Below are 19,453 nucleotides of genomic sequence, written 5' to 3'. Positions count from 1 at the left end.
ACCCCAACCGATTATCTGGTATTATCACATTAAGAGTCATGGCAAAATCAACGGCCAATTTCCAACAACATCTTTCAATTTCCTAGGCAAATTATTTTAAGTATACAATTATTGCACAGATTACCTCTTTTGTTTTGGTCATGGTCTCTGCAATTATAGTGGCAGCCCTCGGGTCATCAGTTACAGGAATGAACGGTCGAGCCGAGGTTGCTGAAGTGGAGGGAGTCACTGCAGACGATGGCGTCAGGGCCTCTTCTGAAGGTGCAACCTTAAACATACAATTAAGCCTTTTAGCGATTTAAAAGATCATACCTGAAAAACTGAAAACATTGTTATAATGTACTAAGCAGTCCATCAAATGCAGCACAAGACATAGGTAGAGGTGACAAATTAGACGGTTAGCCATGATCAATTGTTCAAAGTGAGGGAGCATCACTGACTGCATTACACAAATCTATTAGTCCAGGTTTTTGGATTACTGCCAGACAAAAAACAATTTGATCTTATGGTTTTCTCCTACTATGTGAACAAATAAGGTAAACAACCTCTAACGCTTGGAGAAAGCAAAGCATTTTGACTTGGGTTCGAGCAATACGTTCTTTCCCCACTCCTCACAATAAATCAGCTGGAAAACCTAACTTGGTGTTAACCAACAGATTCGGACAAGTGCAAAGCTAACTTGTACAAAAGGGACGGGTTGCATCTTAACAGCAGGGGGACAAACATTCTGGCAGGCAGGTTTGCTAGTGTGACACCTGTGGCTTTAAACTAAGTAGTGGGGGGGAGGGGTTAACAAATTGTGAATATGAAGATGAGGTAAAAGGGAATACAGGAGATATTGCAAAAGACTCTCGGAAGAATGGGAACAGAAGTTCTAGAGGGGAAAAGAAATTAAGGGCAGGGCCAATTGTGAACGATGTGAGAGGGAAGGTAAATACAGAAGTTAAAGTGTTGTACTTAAATGCGCGTAGTATAAAAAATAAAGTGGATGAGCTTGAGGCTCAGTTAGTCATGGGCAAGTATGATGTTGTAGGGATCACTGAGACATGGCTACAAGAGGACCAGGGCTGGGAACTGAATATTCAGGGGTACACAACGTATAGAAAAGACAGACAGGTGGGCAGAGGGGGTGGGGTTGCTCTGATGGTAAGGAATGATATTCATTCCCTTGCAAGGGGTGACATAGAATCAGGAGATGTTGAATCAGTATGGATAGAAATGAGAAATTGTAAGGGTAAAAAGACCCTAATGGGAGTTATCTATAGGCCCCCAAACAGTAGCCTCGACATAGGGTGCAAGTTGAATCAGGAGATAAAATTGGCGTGTCAAAAATGTAATGCTACGGTGGTTATGGGAGATTTCAACATGCAGGTAGACTGGGAAAATCAGGTTGGAAATGGACCCCAGGAAAGAAAGTTTGTAGAGAGCCTTCGAGATGGATTCTTAGAACAGCTTGTACTGGAGCCTACCAGGGAGAAGGCAATTCTGGATTTAGTGTTGTGTAATGATCCTGATCTGATAAGGGGACTAGAGGTAAAAGAGCCATTAGGAGGCAGTGATCACAACATGATAAGTTTTACTCTGCAAATGGAAAGGCAGAAGGGAAAATCGGAAGTGTCGGTATTACAGTATAGCAAAGGGGATTACAGAGGCATGAGGCAGGAGCTTGCCAAAATTGATTGGAAGGAGGCCCTAGCAGGGAAGACGGTAGAACAGCAATGGCAGGTATTCCTGGGAATAATGCAGAGGTTGCAGGATCAATTTATTCCAAAGAGGTGGAAAGACTCTAAGGGGAGTAAGAGACACCTGTGGCTGACAAGGGAAGTCAGGGACAGCATAAAAATTAAGGAGAGGAAGTATAACATAGCAAAGAAGAGTGGGAAGACAGAGGATTGGGACTCTTTTAAAGAGCAACAAAAGTTAACTAAAAAGGCAATACGGGGAGAAAAGATGAGGTACGAGGGTAAACTAGCCAATAATATAAAGGAGGATAGCAAAAGTTTTTTTAGGTACGTGAAGAGGAAAAAAATAGTCAAGGCAAATGTGGGTCCCTTGAAGACAGAAGCAGGGGAATTTATTATGGGGAACAAAGAAATGGCAGACGAGTTAAACCGTTACTTTGGATCTGTCTTCACTGAGGAAGATACACACAATCTCCCAAATGTTCTAGGGGCCGGAGAACCTAGGGTGATGGAGGAACTGAAGGAAATCCACATTAGGCAGGAAATGGTTTTGGGTAGACTGATGGGACTGAAGGCTGATAAATCCCCAGGGCCTGATGGTCTGCATCCCAGAGTACTTAAGGAGGTGGCTCTAGAAATAGTGGAAGCATTGGAGATCATTTTTCAATGTTCTATAGATTCAGGATCAGTTCCTGTGGATTGGAGGATAGCAAATGTTATCCCACTTTTTAAGAAAGGAGGGAGAGAGAAAACGGGTAATTATAGACCAGTTAGTCTGACATCAGTGGTGGGGAAGATGCTGGAGTCAATTATAAAAGACGAAATTGCTGAGCATTTGGATAGCAGTAACGGGATCATTCCGAGTCAGCATGGATTTACGAAGGGGAAATCATGCTTGACAAATCTACTGGAATTTTTTGAGGATGTAACTAGGAAAATTGACAAGGGAGAGTCAGTGGATGTGGTGTACCTCGACTTTCAGAAAGCATTCGACAAGGTCCCACATAGGAGAGTAGTGGGCAAAATTAGGGCACATGGTATTGGGGGTAGGGTACTGACATGGATAGAAAATTGGTTGACAGACAGAAAGCAAAGAGTGGGGATAAATGGGTCCCTTTCGGAATGGCAGTGGGGTACCGCAAGGTTCGGTGCTGGGACCCCAGCTATTTACGATATACATTAATGACTTAGACGAAGGGATTAAAAGTACCATTAGCAAATTTGCAGATGATACTAAGTTGGGGGGTAGTGTGAATTGTGAGGAAGATGCAGTAAGGCTGCAGGGTGACTTGGACAGGTTGTGTGAGTGGGCGGATACATGGCAGATGCAGTTTAATGTAGATAAGTGTGAGGTTATTCACTTTGGAAGTAAGAATAGAATAGATTATTATCTGAATGGTGTCAAGTTAGGAGGAGGGGGAGTTCAACGAGATCTGGGTGTCCTAGTGCATCAGTCAATGAAAGGAAGCATGCAGGTACAGCAGGCAGTGAAGAAAGCCAATGGAATGTTGGCCTTCGTAACAAGAGGAGTGGAGTATAGGAGCAAAGAGGTCCTTCTACAGTTGTACCGGGCCCTGGTGAGACCGCACCTGGAGTACTGTGTGCAGTTTTGGTCTCCAAATTTGAGGAAGGATATTCTTGCTATGGAGGGCGTGCAGCGTAGGTTCACTAGGTTAATTCCCGGAATGGCGGGACTGTCGTATGTTGAAAGGCTGGAGCGATTGGGCTTGTATACACTGGAATTTAGAAGGATGAGGGGGGATCTTATTGAAACATATAAGATAATTAGGGGATTGGACACATTAGAGGCAGATAACATGTTCCCAATGTTGGGGGAGTCCAGAACAAGGGGCCACAGTTTAAGAATAAGGGGTAGGCCATTTAGAACGGAGATGAGGAAGAACTTTTTCAGTCAGAGGGTGGTGAAGGTGTGGAATTCTCTGCCTCAGAAGGCAGTGGAGGCCAGTTCATTGGATGCTTTCAAGAGAGAGCTGGATAGAGCTCTTAAGGATAGCGGAGTGAGGGGGTATGGGGAGAAGGCAGGAACGGGGTACTGATTGAGAGTGATCAGCCATGATCGCATTGAATGGCGGTGCTGGCTCGAAGGGCTGAATGGCCTACTCTTGCACCTATTGTCTATTGTCTATTGTCTATAACTCCATTTATGACATTCAGGATTAAGCTCCAACATCAGATCCAGTTCCATATTTCTTTAACAGATCCAGGTTTTTTTAATATTATTACAAGAGTTGTATATAGCATTAAACATCCATGCCATACTTGCATAAACATTCTCACCTCCCCTCTCCTGTCCTGCCAAGGATTTGGACTCACTCGGTCTTCCCTGTCACTTGCCACGTCCGAAGCGCACTCTCCAGCTGGACTTGTGGCTGTAGACGAATCAGCCGGCGGCACGGGAGATGTTGACGTGCATTCTACAGGTGCAATCATGCTGGCTGGCATCAGGGCTCCCACTAAGGCATCACTATGGGGAAAAACATTTTTTTTTAATCCATGTGAAAAGTAGAAAATTATTGTCTTGCAATTCTGAAACTTGGATGATCCAAAATTAAAGATAAATAAATTTCGGCCAATCATTAAAAAAAATCCGAGACGGGACAACTACTTTAATAGAGAATGAAACTGCAGATGCCAGAATCTTGAGCAAAAAAATAGTCTGAAGAAGTGTTCCACACGAAACATCGCCTATCCATGTCTTCCAGAGATGCTGCCTGACCTGCTGAGTTACTCCAGCACTTTGTTTTATTAGTTTAATAGGTATGATAGTGAAACAGTATTGAATTAACTGCTTAAAAGTTAGAAGAGAGACTTCCGGTTGAACGAGCCACGAGATGGCAGATTAGGGTAAGAGCTCCCGACATTTTGAGTTAATATTTACCCACTACAACTCGAATATTTCCAAAACTTTTGTTGCAGTTTCCTAAATATTGTGGGTCAGGATTATGCCTAGAGGAAAGAGTAAAAAGTCGACGCGGATGGAGTTTTTCGATGGTGAGGGGGAAGGGGCTAGCCGAGCCTCCTCAGCTAGCAGTGCAAGGGAGGACGATGATAAGCAAATGCACCCAGATAAGGAACGAGAGAGAGCGGACCTCAGCCTCATATTTAAAGGAGTTGAGAGAGTTTAGAAAGGACAATAGTGAGCAGTTGAACGGAATTCGGGAAGAAATTACTAAGACGAACACCAGAATCGGGGAGGCGGAAGAGAGGATTGACGCGGCTGAAAACAGGCTACAGGTGGCAGAGGACGTGGTGACGGAGCTGCTGCAACTCCAAATATACCTAGATGCCAAATTGACGGATATAGAGAGCCGCTCCAGACGTGAAAATATCCGAATTCATGGAGTTAAAGAGGGAGCAGAGGAGAACTCCCCGTCAATGGTGGATTTTGTGGAAAGTTTGTTGCGGGAAGGACTGGGGCTCCCGGCCGCCTTTGAACTACGGGTAGAGAGAGCGCACCGAGCTCTGATGTCGAAGCCGCCCGGGGATGCCCGACCGAGGTCCATGGTGGCCAAGTTGTCAAGTTACAGGATGAAAGAGGAGCTGCTTAGACTGGCCTGGCAGAATAGAGGATTTCAATACCTCGAGAAGAGAGTTAACCTATTAAACGAGCATGGTATAGGCTATGAACACGGATATTACGTATATGTCGGGTGGACTCTTCTAACCGGGTAGCCGGATAGATGGACAGCTTTGGAACTGAAGAGCCACCGTTAGAAGACGGCCCTCTCCCACCTGTCAGGGGGAGAGGCAACACCTCAAAGCCCTCTCACCATCAGGGCTTTAATAGGGTCAAAATCAGGACCCCACAGTTGGAAGTCCGTTTATTTACTTTAGTGTCATTATTGTGTTTTTGTTCTGTAGTTGTTTTTTGGGGGCTGTTTCGTGCATGGATACTGGAGCTGGTATGGTTTATATACTTTTATTTCTTCTACTTATTGGACACTAAATGCAAGCAGTTAAAATAGTAACTTATAATGTGAATGGCCTTATCAATCCTATTAAGAGAAGCAAGATATTAACCAAAATAAAGAGAGATAGAGTCGAGGTGGCCTTTCTACAAGAAACACACCTGTCTGAAACAAACCATGCTAAACTAAAACGACTGGGCTTTAAACATCAGTACTCCTCATCATATAGTGCTGGTCATAGGAGGGGGGTGGCAATATTAATCTCTAGCAATATAAGTTTTGATCCCACCTTTGAAAAGAGAGATCCAGAGGGGAGATATATCTTCATGAGAGGTAATTTAGGCGGCTCATTGGTTACTCTGTTAAATATTTACGCTCCTCCCAACTCGGATTGGAAATTTTTTAAACAAGTGTTTGATTTGATAGTATCTGAAACCCAGGGAGTATTAATCTGTGGGGGGGATCTTAATGTTAGATTAAATCCTAAACTGGACTCTTCAAATGTTCATATAGCTCAGCCGAAATTGATAAATAAAAAAATTAATTTGGCAATGAATGATATTGGGTTAATTGATATATGGAGAGAACTAAATTTGTCAAAACGAGACTACACAGATTTTTCTAATCCACATTTGGCATATTCTCGGATTGATTATTTTCTTACCTTTGGAAAAGACCTTCATAGGGTTGTAAGCTGCGAGGTGGGGAGCATGGACCTTTCAGATCATAGTCCTGTGTTTTTAAAACTACTTCTTGATCGGTATCAAAGAGACACTTTATGGAGATTAAATACATATGTACTGACTCATATGAAAGAACAGATTAAGAACGATATTACAGAGTATCTGGAACTAAATGACAATGACGAAGTTTCACCTCTGATACTGTGGGATGCATGTAAAGCGGTGCTTCGGGGCAAGATAATAGGATGCAGTGCTCACATAAAGAAAGCTAGACATGAAAAGTTAGAGCGGCTGCAAGTGGAACTGAAACAACTGGAACAAAACCATAAGGATACAAATGATCAAAAAATCCGAGAACTACTTGTGAAGAAGAAGAATGAAATAAATGATATTTATACAAAAGATATAGAAAAAAAGTTGATTTTTGTAAAACAGAAATATTATGATGGGGGAGGAAAAGCCAGTAAGTTATATTAGCCTATAAACTAAAAAAACAACAGGCAGAGATTACAATTCATAAAATAAAACACCCTGTAACTAATTTTACACACTACAAATTGAAGGAAATACAAAATTGTTTTGATATATATTTCAAAAGATTATATTTACAACCTCAAATCAGTGGAGAAAATGGAGGATTTTTTTAAGGAGATTCATTTGCCAAAATTGACCAGTGAACAGAGTAAGTCCCTTGTAGCTGAAATAACAGAGAAAGAAGTTAGGTCTGCTATAGTACATCTTAAACCAAATAAGGCCCCGGGCCCAGATGGGTTCCCTTCAGAATGGTACCGGGTAATGGTGGACTCATTGGTCCCTACGTTACAACGTACTTTCAATTGGGTTCTCAAAGAGAACGTAATACCCCCCTCCTGGAAGGAGGCAGTAATCTCATTGATTCCGAAAGAGGGAAAAGATAAATATGTATGCAGTAATTTTAGGCCAGTGAGCGTACTCAACCAGGATTACAAAATTTTTACTCACATACTAGCCAAACGATTAGAGTGTTTGCTACCACAAATTATTAGCCTGGATCAGACAGGGTTTGTTCGAGGGAGACAAACCCAAGACAACATTAGAAGGACATTGCACATAATTGACCACATAACAAAATTTAACTTAGAAGCAGTCCTGGTGGGGTTAGATGCTGAAAAAGCTTTTGATTGTGTAAATTGGTCTTTTTTGCTTAGAGCTTTAGATAGATTTGGATTTCACAATACTTTTATTAAAACAATACAGGCTCTTTATGATAGCCCAAGTGCAAGAATTAAAATTAACGGAGTAGTTTCAAAACCTTTTTTGCTAGAAAGAGGAACAAGACAGGGATGTCCAATCAGCCCCCTTTTATTTGCGGTTTTTATCGAACCTTTGAGTCAGTGGATTATCCAGAATAATAATATCAAAGGAATAGTAATGAAAGGAGGGGAACAAAAGATTTCCTTATTTGCCGATGACTTATTGGTGTATTTGTCAGACCCTGAACAGTCTTTGTTACAGTTATTTTATGTTTTGGAACAATATGGATCCTTCTCTGGCAATAAGATAAATGTTATAAAAACACAAATTCTTAGTTTCAAATATAGCCCCTCAGTAAAAGTAAGGGAAAAGTTTAACTTGAGGTGGGATGCTGAATCCATGAGATATCTGGGAATAAACATTCCAATAGATCTGACTAAACTGCACTTGCTTAACTACCTCCCATTGAACAATAAGATCAGGGAAGACATTAGGAGGTGGGACCTAATACCTTATCTTAATTTTGGATCTCGTATTGAATCGGTCAAAATGGTTATGTTACCGAGGCTGTTGTATCTCTTTCAATCACTTCCACTAGATATATCAGACCAACAATTTCAAGAATGGGATAAACATATCTCGAGGTATATTTGGCAGGGACAAAGACTAAGAATCAGATACCAGGGGTTACAACTGACCAAAAATAAAGGTGGGGTTGCACTCCCGTGCTTGAAAGACTATTATGCAGCTGCTCAGCTGAGAACATTAATTTATTGGTGCAACCCTGACTATTGTGCTAGATGGAAAGAGATTGAGATTGCTATAACAGAGGAATTTCCGATTCAGGCTGCAATCGGAGATAAGGAGTTAACAAATAAGTTAATTAATTTGGGAAACTCATGGATTCGATTATCACTTAGGGTATGGAATAAGGTCGTTACCCAAAATCATCTGAGGGACGCTGTGAAGGTTTTGAGATGGTGCACGTTTGATCCAGATTTTGTACCAAAAAGACAGGACACTAGTTTTAAAAGATGGAGTTCTCAAGGTTTGACATCATATTGCACATTTTTACATAAGGGGTCTATGAACAGCTTTGAGAATCTGAAGAGGCAATTTGGTTTGAATAATGATGATTTCTATAGATACCTTCAAATTCGTCATTATATAGATCAAATACAAAAGGAATGTGCAGAAGTAAAATGGGATAATATTTTGTTAAATGTATTTATTGATGCTTACCATGGAGGCTCAAAACAGAAAACCATCTCAAAATTATACAAGGGTTTACGGCAGAGAAAAGGCAACTCACTGTATGTAAAACAGAAATGGGAAAGGGAAGGTAATCTGGTTCTAAAGGAAGAAACCTGGGAGAGCTTATGTGAGATACAATGGGAAAACTTCAAGTTCAAATGTTTGGCGGGTGTTTTGCTGGAAAACCCTTATTAGGTTTTTTATTACACCAGTTCAAAAAAGGCATTACACAAATTCTTCTTCATGCTGGCGACAATGTGGGTGCCTTGAGGCAAACCATTTTCACATATTTTGGTCTTGTGTATCAGTGATCCCATTTTGGCAGGAGATTCATAAAGTTTTACAAAAAGTTTTTTATATGGATATTCCATTTAAATTTGAGTTTTTATATTTTGGTGCTTTACCAGTACAAAATGCTTCTATTAAAGATAAGTATCTTTTCCAGATCTTAAGTGCTGCCAGCAGGAAAGCTATTACTAGGAAGTGGTTGAAACCTGGAAAACCTAACGTGGATGACTGGATTAACATTGTATATGATATTTTTATAATGGAAAAGATAACTTTTACTTTAAGATTGCAACAGGGAATATTTTTGAAAAGGTGGGAAAAATGGATGTTGTACATCATGCCCGTACGGCCATCATTCGTTTAAAGCGGTTCTTTGTATCCTACTTCCGTGTCCTATCTCATTTTTCTTGATTTCATACCGCTCCAGAAGTAGTGATGAAATATTATAGAGGTATACCCCAAATGTTGGTTTTAGTTGTTTTTGTTTTTGTTTTTGTGTGTAGTTAAGTTTTGGATATGATCAAATGTCCAGTAAGTCATTACCCATCCTTGTAGTGATTCCAATGCCTGTGGTATGCTTTATTTTGGGATATGCAGTATTTGTTAACTAAGGAGGGTTTAAGGTGAATGAGAATGTGTATCATTGCGGAATGTATGGAACTGGAAAATCAAAATAAAAATAGAATTATAAAAAATAAAAATAAAAAGTTAGAAGAGAAAAATCACCAGTACTGAAAATCTGAAAAGACGATGCTGCAAAAAGCCAGAAATTTGGTCAACATGTTGGATAAATGTAGACACAAAAGGCTACAGTTGCTGCAATCTGGAGCAACAAACATCCTACTGGAGGAACTCAGCGGGGTGAGCAGTATCTTGGGAGGTAAAGGCATTGTTGACATTTCAGGTTGAAACCTGAAGTCTGAAGACAAAGACTGAGAATGGAGAGAAAAGATCTGCCACTGCAAAGAGGAGACAGGGAGGGTTGAGGCAGGAACTAGATGGTGGGTAAATGCTCAGATAACTGATGGTGGATGGCTCTGTTGTCGGCCTCACTAATAAACACATCATTTAAAAGATAGAAGATAGACTCAAAATGCGGGAATAACTCAGGCAGCAACTCTCGAGAGAAGGAATGGTGACGTTTCGGGTCGAGACCCCTCTTCATTGTTCATACGTGTTCATTGCAGCACATTAGACACCCAGGCGGAGGAAAAGTCAATACCATTACTGAGTAGCATAATCAACAATCTCCAGAAACCTATACAGAGGGCCAGGAACTCACTCACTTTCGGATAATGTCCAGCTCTGAGGTCTTACCGAGAATACATGATCTGCAGAGCTGTCAGCACATGGGACAATGCTTGCTGCTTGGCATGATTTCCATCCAACGAGAGTAGAATCTTCGCTAGTGAGGGCCGATTAGGTTTTGTGTTGTTCAAGCCACTAATTTTGTTGCTGATGGCGGTGGAATCCATGTCTGACTGAACACCTACTTGGAATAAACACGAGGAGTAAATGACCACTTTCTCCAAAACTAATATTCATTCTTTAGATTAATTTAGAGGCACACTCAGCACAAGGTCACAGTAAATGTGTTTCATTGATTCCTACATAAACATTAACATACATGTAAAAAACAAATTTCTTGCAAATCAGCAAAAGCCAATGAATTTCTTCTCTGCTCCCACCTAAAAAGCACAAAATTACATTTAAAGACGGTAAATAATCTTAAAATAGTTCAATACAAATTGTTAAAACACAAATCCGTAACACGTAACAAACTTAAAAGCCAAAATTGAAATGTTACCCAAGTATGAAGCGCCTAAAGGATCTCGGGCAGTTTGGAACAGGACCGGTTCATGCACTGAAGGTGTTGCCACATCCACTGTTGTCCAGGCTACACTGTGCGAAGAACCACAAGCAACACGAGTGATCTTTTGTCCCTCGAGACCCTGCACAAGGGTAGGCTTCCTATTGACGGTTGTGGTTCCATTTCCTTGCTGGCCATGATCATTATCACCCCAAGCATAAACCTGGAAATGTTACATCAGGGAGAAAACAAACGTTGTATTTAAAGCTAAGAATTTGGAACATAGACCTGTTGAAAAGTTAATTTGCTCTACATTTTGGTGAAACAGAGGGACATCTTTTAAGACTGAAAACTTTCTATTTATCTACCATAAACTTCAGCAGAATGGACACACAATGTTCCAAGTGAAATATGACAGATATGCTGACATAATTTTATGATTTGACGTTGCACTAAGTTGAAGCCCATGAAAAATGGTAAATAAAGATTACATAAAGATCAAGTCGCAAATTTGAAATGAATAACTTAAGTTGGATAATTTAACATTTTTGTTGAAAAAATATAAACCTATATCTCCTTTCCTAGCTAAAATCTGTGCTACGTCCAGACCAAATTCTCACTTGTTATAGAAATATTGCTTACTTACTTGGCCTGTATCAGAGACAGCAAGGCAGTGCAATGCACCTACAGCCACGTGAATAATCTTTCTCCCACGCAGACCTTCCACCACCTGTGGTTTCCGCACATGAACATCAGTTCCATGGCCTAGTCTGAAGTAATCTCCTTTGCCCCTGCACAGAAGAAACGTTAATCAATGAAAACAGTTTCATGGTGTAGTGTCATACAGCATGAAACAGACCCTTAGGTTCAACTTGCCCATGCCAACCAAGATGCCCTAACTTCACTAGTTCCACCTGCCCATGTTTGGCCCTTACCCCCTTTAAGCCGTTCCTATCCATGTACCAGTACAAATAGCTTTTAAATGTTATGGTACCTGCCTGAAGTACCTCCCCTGGTCCCTTATTCCATATACCTACCACCCTCTGTATGAAACGTTACCCCTCAAGCTTCTATTAAATCTATCCCATCTTAAACTTTTGTCCTCCGGTTCTTGAGTCTGCTACACTGGGTAAAAGTTTCTGTGCATACACCGTATATTTTGTGTATAATACACTCCACACCACAGATAGAAGTAATATGCTTGCCTAACATGACAAACATTTACAATACAATGTTCTTATTAAACCTAAACCTACCAGGTCCACACCACGCCAGACTTTGTAAGCGCCAGAGAGAACTGGGCACCGCACTCAATTTGACAAACCCCTTGGCCATTCAGTCTTTCGATGTTTTGTGGAACGTTGCAACCTTCACTTCCTCCACGTCCCAGTTTCCCGAAATCACCATCTCCCCATGAAAATACCAGACCTAAAGAATTTAACAAGAACAGTTGTTGTAAAGAAAGAGACGGATTTGGTAGATAAAAACATTGCAAATTAGCAGGACATTCTTCTTTACCTTCATCAGTCAACGCCAGTGTCTGTGCATCCCGACTCCCACATGCCACCTGAATGACTCTCTGCCCCAGAAGAACTTTCACCTGCAAAATGCAAACTACTGCTTAATTTCAACGTCACAGCAGAACTAGATCTTATATTCAAAAATATTATAAACATTCTGAACAAAAGGTATTAATATATTCAGTCACAGATAAATAAAAGCAAGGGTGGCACAGCGGCAGAGTTGCTGCCTTGCAGTGCAAGAAATCCAGGTTCAATCCTGACTATGGGTACTGTCTGTACGGAGATTGTACGTTCTCCCTGTGATCGTGTGGGTTTTTGTAAATTTTGTAAAGACCCTGTGGGCTTCTGTAAATTGTCCCGAGTGTGTAGGATAGAGCTAGTGTACAATTCGGCACGGATTCAGTGGGCCATAAGCCCTGTTTCCACACAGTATCTAAATAATGACTAAAGAATAGTCAGCATCCGAGGGAAAAATGAACCATCATCCATTGGACCGATCAAGCCTACTCCGCCATTCAATCATGGCTGATCTATTTTTCCCTCTCAAACACATTCTCCTGCCTTCTACCCATAACCTTTGATGCCCATACTAATCAAGAAAGTCAGTAAATAGGGTTTGCAAAACTGAGGGGGAAAAAAAAAAAATAACTTTGATTCCTCAGTAATGCTTACCATATTGTGACAAGTGATAATTTCAAAATGTTATTATCCATAGAAGTGCAAATATATGAACAAAGAATGAAAGATGGATAGAAACGTTGACGACAGTGTAAAATAAGTAATTACCAATTTTGGTCTCAACTGTGTTGTGTTGTCCCCATGTCCCAGTCTGCCATACTCGCCAAGGCCCCATGAGTACAGCTCACCACTTGAGGTTATAGCAGCACTGTGAGAGCTCCCACAAGCAATATCTCGAATGCGCTTGGTTTTTAATGCCTCAATCAGTCTTGGTTTATCACAATTCCTGAAAAAAATACATAATTTTAGAAAAAGTGCAAGCGTTCTTTCAAAGTTTTGTCACAACGCACATGGAGTGTCAATTTTGTTAAAATCACAGCATTTACTACATAAATATCTTTATATCCGAGTATTATATGCAAACCAATGGTGCATTCACAAAGCTTAGCATAGCAACTTTAGTTCCTTGCTCACAGCAAAACTCAAGCGGAGATCAAGGGATAAGAGCCGCTGCCTCACAGAGCCAGACACCCAGATTGAGGCTGACATCAGCTGCCATTTGTGTGTCTTACAGATGTTCTCTGAGACCGCATGGGTTTCATTCAGGTGCTCCAGTTTCCTCCCACATCCCAGGGACGAGCAGATTTGTTGGTTAATTGGCCTCTGTAAATTGCCCCGAGTGTGCAGGGAGTGAATGTGAAAGTGATAACACAGAACTTGTGTGAACAGGTGATCGTTAGTCAGTGTGGTCTTGGTGGGCTAAAGTGCCCGTGTCCCTGTTCTATCTCTCAACTAAACATAGGCTGTCTCCCACCTTCCAGCACCACCTTTAACAGGTGCTCTTGACTAAGCTCCACCTTCAACTGGTGTCCACACCTAATTTCTCATCTCAGCTATATATATTTTGAAATCCCTCTGCACAGAATCTTGAACATTTAGTGGCTGGGACTGATAGATTTTGGGAAAGAAGTGAAACGGTGGGAAATAGGGATCTGGTATGATCATGGTCTTGAGATAGAAGATCAGCCACAGAAAAGAATGGGAAAAACAGTTTAAAAGCACGTAAATCTTCTAGTTATATTTCTTACTCTCAGATTTCGCATGGGAAACCGACAAAAATTCGACTAAAAATATATACTTCGAAACATAAAGACTAATTTAAATCTACAACAAATAATTTGCCACAACAAACAAATAGTCACACACATAATATAAAGGTATTGAAAAGGACGTACAGGGATTATAATCTCGATTAAAAATTTTAAGGAGTGTAATAAAATCTAAGAAAATATATCAAAAGGACACAAAGTGCTGGAGTTACTCGGTAGGCAAGACAGCTCTCTGGAAAACATGGATAAGTGACGTTTCGGGTCGAGGCTCTTCTTCAGATTCTGAAGTCTGAAGACGGGACTTGACCTGAAATATCACCATGTTCTCCAGAGATGCTGCTTGACCTGTGTAGGAAGGAACTGCAGACAACCGAAGATAGACATAAAATGCTGAAGTAACTCAGCGGGCCAGGCAGCATCTCTAGAGAGAAGGAATGGTTGACGTTTCTGATGGGTCATCAGTCTCAAGAAGGGTCTCGACCCAAAATGTCGCCCATTCCTTCACTCCAGAGATGCTGCCTGTCCCGCTGAGTTACTCCAGCATTTTGTGTCCATGCTGCCTGACCTGCAGTTACTCCAGCATCGTGTTCTTTTGTGTATTAACCAGCATCTGCAGTTCCTTGTTTCTCCAAAACATATCAAGTGTTATGTTATTGCAGAAAGATTATTTAGTAACGTCTTAATGCTCCAGTCTTTTATAAATAGGGTCAGAGGGTGATACAGCGTGGAAATAGGACCTTCAGCCCAACTTGTCCACACCAACCAACATGTCCCAGCTTCACTTGTCCCACATGCCCACATTTGGTCCATATCCCTCCAAACCTGTCCTATCCACATACCTGTCTGTTTCTTAAATGTTGGGTAAGTCCCTGCCTCAACTACATCTGCTGACAGCGTGTCCCATGCACCCCACCACCCTTTGTGTGATAAAGTTACTCCTCAGATTCCTATTAAATCATTTCCGCTTCCCCTGAAACCTATGCCCTCTGGTATTCGATTCACCCACTCTGGGCAAGAAACTCTGTGCATCAACCCGATCTATTCCTCTCATGATTCTATAAGGTCACCCCTCATCCTCCTGCGCTCCAAGGAACAGAATCCCAGCCTACTCAACCTCTCCCTCTAGCTCCGACCCTCTGGCAACATTCCACATAAATCTTCTCTGTACCCGTCCCAGCTTGACAACATCTTTCCCATAATATGGTGCCCAGAACTGAACATGGGGAGAAACAAGGGGGATGGGGAGAGGGGGGGGGGGGGGGGGGGTCATTTCATGGAATAGCAGAGAGAGGGGAAAATCAAGTCATATTTTTACATTCTGCTGAAGTGTCCAAGCTTTCCATCGTCTCCTTCACCCCAGGAAAATACCTTTCCATCAACAGTTAAAGCCATCGCGTGACGCCCACCTGCAAATGCAGAGTAACGTTAGATATATTTAAAGATAAGTTATTGCATAAAGCTTTAAAAATAAATCTGAAGCAGGTACCCGAATGCACAGCTACTTTCTTCACAACATAGTTACTGAGGGCTGATATCTGTCGAGGAATTGGTATTGTTCCACTAGATATTCCAAGTCCGAGACGCCCATTTGTGGCTTCTCCACAGGCATAGACTTTACCTTCAGCAGTAACTGCAAAGCAAAGTTTGAAAATTTAGCCATGATTACACTCCTTTAGTTGAAACATAAAATTAGAAGTGATGGCGTTTTTTTTTGTTTTTTTTAAAAGGGATGACCATACAGAATGAGAAACATAGAAAATACGTCATTCGTCCCTTCGAGTCAGCACCACCATTCAATATGATCATGGCTGATCATCCAAAATCAGTACCCTGTTCCTGCTTTCTCCTCATATCCCTTGATTCTATTAGCCCGAAGATCTATATCTAACTCTCTCTTGAATACATGCAGTGAATTGGCCTCTTCTGCCTTCTTTGGCACAGAATTCCACAACAATGACTAATGATCCATTTCAAATTACAAACATGCTATGGAAATTACGAATGGTATCAAATTTCATCTTCATCCAAAAGATTAAGGAGTGGTGAAAAAAGAGAGAAATGCACTCTTTAAACATTTTGTTCTTCTTGATAAATGCATTGGTCATTGCGATACGGTACCAAATAGATGAAGGGCCATGTCATGTGGATAAGTTAACTGAACAAATGGATGGAAACAGAAATACAGTTACATCAATCTTTCATGCCCGTGTCAGCTGGTCTCTCCATTAATCTGTTACTTTCTTCCTTATATGTGGTCCATGTGCACCACCTACTGAGTGAGAAAGTTGTCCATCAGTTTCCTATTAAATTCTTCCCTTCTCACCTTAAACCCATGCCCTCTAAATTTTGATTCCTCTACTCCGGGGAAAAAAGACTATGTCATAAGAATGTGCAGGAGAAAATAGTGAGACTTTTGTTAGATTATAGACATTACCCAGCACTGTTACTTGCTACTTATCGGCCCATGCATGAATGTGGTCTAAATTTTATTATATGCAACCATGATGTACTTTATTTGCAGAGCAGTTGTGAATAGGACTGAACATAGTAATCATCAGAACATAGGCATCTGACTTTAAGACAGAAAAGACAGCTGGAGATGAGTCTGGGATACTGCCCAAATGAACTTCAACATCCTGTGGCTGGTTTGATTGCCCTCCAGCACCACAAATGTCTTTGATGATACTTCTTGACACCAACGGCCGCCACTCTCATCACACCTCTTGAATGCAACTCTTTGGTGAATGTTTGGACAATGGTTGCGATGAGGTCTGGAGCAGAGTGGTCCTGGCAAACCCCAAAAATGGCCAATACAAACACAAAATGTTATCGCGGAAGAGAGACACAAAGTCCTGGAGTAACTCAGCGGTACAGGCAGCATCACTGGATAGAAGGAATGGGTGACGTTTCGGGTAGAGACCCTTCTTCAGGCTCTCGACCCGAAACGTCACCCATTCCTTCTATCCAGAGACGCTGCTTGGCCTGTTGAGTTACTCCAGCATTTTGTGTCTATCTTCGGTGTAAACCAGCATCTGCAAATCCTTCCTACACAAAATGTTCTCATACGATTTGGAAAAACATTTGAAGTCGATGTTGCATTACCTGCAAAGAGGCTCTTGGAACCACCAGCCACTTGTACCACGTTTAAAGCTGATAATGTCTCTGAAAACGAGGGAACCTTTATCTAAAATTTAAAGTAGAGAGGTTTTAAAAGACTGGAGTACAGATTTGTCAGCAAACTGAAAATACCTGGAGACATTGGATTTCAGATGCTGGGACATTAATGCAAATAAAAAACATGCTTGAGGAACACAGCTGGTCCAGCAGCATCTGAGGAGGTAAAAGGAGCTGTTGATGTTTCAGGCCGAGATCCTACGTCCACTTTTCATTCCCTGCAGCAGATGGCTTTTTGAACTGAAAACACTGTTTTAAAAGGCCTCTAACATATGACTAATTTTTCACTGAAAATCATCTCTTATCCTTCTAAACTCAAAAGTACAAACCTACTTCACTTAATCTCTCTTCGTACTACAAACCCGCCATCCCAGAAATCAGTGTGGTGAATCTTCACTGCACTCCCTCTTTCTTAAATATATCTTTCCTTAGGTGAGAAAACCAGTTTGATATTGTAAATGCTGTCTCATCAGGGTTCTATATAATTGATGCTAGATATCTTTTGTACTCAAATCATCTTGCAATAAAGGTCTTCCTGAATGCTTGCTGAACCGGCAAGTTAATTTTAACTGACTTGACTACAAGAACAACCAGATACCTCTGAGCAATATCCCTCAAACTCTTAAATAATATTCTGCACTTTTATGTATCAGTGGATCTTTTCACATTAAATTCCTCTTGCGATTTGCCCCATTGATGTTTGTAAACAAATACGAGACAACATTAATAATCACAGATATAACAATACTGACCTTTGATCCTTTCAGTCCTCCAAGCTGGTCTTTGTCATTTAGACCCCATACAAACACTTTTGTTCTAACTGCTGCTGCTGATTCTAAGCCAGATGTTTTCTTCCTTACAAGGCTAGGAGAGTAGGAAAATATGATTTTAAAGTTTCATCGTGAGGAATAATGCTTTTGAACTGCACTCAGGATTTAAATAGCAAAATAAATAATACTGGCAAAATAAATCATAACGTAACATTATTTCTTAAATAAAATTAACGCTGCTGCAAAATTAGCACATTAACAACAGCGTTTCCTTGGCACCTGAAAGTCATGACCATAAATCACAGTGCAGGAATTTAAGTGCATCGATCTAGTTTTACAATCCAACATTATTAAGGACAATGCCACTATTAAAGCTGTCATCTTTATAGGCATCAAATGAGGCAAACAAAAATCAAATATATTTTCTGGTGAACGTAAAAATTCAAATTATTAAGTTGGTTCCTTTAAATTTAGATCAATTATATGCTAAAAGTCTTCACTGACAAAGGACCATGCAAGTACCCTGATTAACACCAGCTGAAACAGTGGACATTACATTGTGACACCACAGTGCTGCTCACAATCATTAAAATTAATTTCAGATATTAGATTATAATTTAACTATAACATGAATACTTTAGGTAAACTGAACTTGCTTCAAAAATGCTAAACACATTTTAAAGCAAGTTCAACTTTCCCAATAAGTTTCTATACCAGATGCTTCTATCGAGTAATTATAGATTCTTGCCTTTGGAGGTGCTAAGGTGTCATCATTTCTTATTGAACAGCATTAAAGAATTACACTTTTACAGACACAGGTTTCAGAATAAATGTGAAATTTGGTCTAGAAATATTAAAATAAGATGCGATTTTAAAATTGTGACTGGGACAATTACCCGTTGCCTTGCTCACTAATCCACCTATCCCCATTTAGATATTCACAGCCACTACTCAGTGTTACCCCTACACAATTGCACATACTATAACATACCGCTATAACATAACATACCATTCCAACTACTATACATCAATGCCCTCTGACTGAAGGCCAATGTACCAAAGTCTTCTTGACCACCCTATCTACCTATGATGCCACTTTCATGAAACCATGTACCTGCATTCCTTGATCCCTCTACTTGATAACACCCTCCAAGGTCCTATTATTCACTGTGAAGGTCCTGCCCTAGTTTGACTTCCCAAAATGCAACACGTCACACTGACCTGCATTAAACTCCATTAGTCAGACCTCAGCCCACTTGGCCAGCTGATCAAGATCACGCTGGAATTTTTGATAGGAATCTTCACTGCCTGTGATACCAC

The 19,453-nt window shown here is 40.8% G+C and overlaps 1 protein-coding gene across 6 annotated transcripts in view; it reads right to left on the bottom strand.

The window, feature by feature from the left end:
* The window catches only part of herc2 (HECT and RLD domain containing E3 ubiquitin protein ligase 2), a 167,091-nt gene that overhangs the window by 39,540 nt on the left and 108,098 nt on the right, over window positions 1–19,453 (bottom strand). For 4 of the 6 annotated variants that reach the window (XM_078402096.1, XM_078402100.1, XM_078402098.1 and 1 more), the window contains exons 57-68: window positions 18,116–18,227; window positions 17,292–17,373; window positions 15,676–15,819; window positions 15,505–15,595; window positions 13,189–13,366; window positions 12,398–12,479; window positions 12,136–12,307; window positions 11,526–11,670; window positions 10,877–11,102; window positions 10,387–10,561; window positions 3,981–4,167; window positions 125–268 (exon numbers count right to left, since the gene is read on the bottom strand). In XM_078402096.1, coding sequence (XP_078258222.1) covers window positions 125–268; window positions 3,981–4,167; window positions 10,387–10,561; window positions 10,877–11,102; window positions 11,526–11,670; window positions 12,136–12,307; window positions 12,398–12,479; window positions 13,189–13,366; window positions 15,505–15,595; window positions 15,676–15,819; window positions 17,292–17,373; window positions 18,116–18,227 — 1,738 coding nt within the window. The remainder of the gene's footprint in view (window positions 1–124; window positions 269–3,980; window positions 4,168–10,386; window positions 10,562–10,876; window positions 11,103–11,525; window positions 11,671–12,135; window positions 12,308–12,397; window positions 12,480–13,188; window positions 13,367–15,504; window positions 15,596–15,675; window positions 15,820–17,291; window positions 17,374–18,115; window positions 18,228–19,453) is intronic. The other 2 variants (XM_078402097.1, XM_078402102.1) reach the window with 1 other exon arrangement.

This window comes from Rhinoraja longicauda, chromosome 7 (assembly GCF_053455715.1).
Source record: "Rhinoraja longicauda isolate Sanriku21f chromosome 7, sRhiLon1.1, whole genome shotgun sequence".
Taxonomy (NCBI): Eukaryota; Metazoa; Chordata; class Chondrichthyes; order Rajiformes; family Arhynchobatidae; genus Rhinoraja; species Rhinoraja longicauda.
The sequence above is the reverse complement of the archived record's forward strand: the minus strand, read 5'-3'. Positions and strand labels throughout refer to the sequence as shown.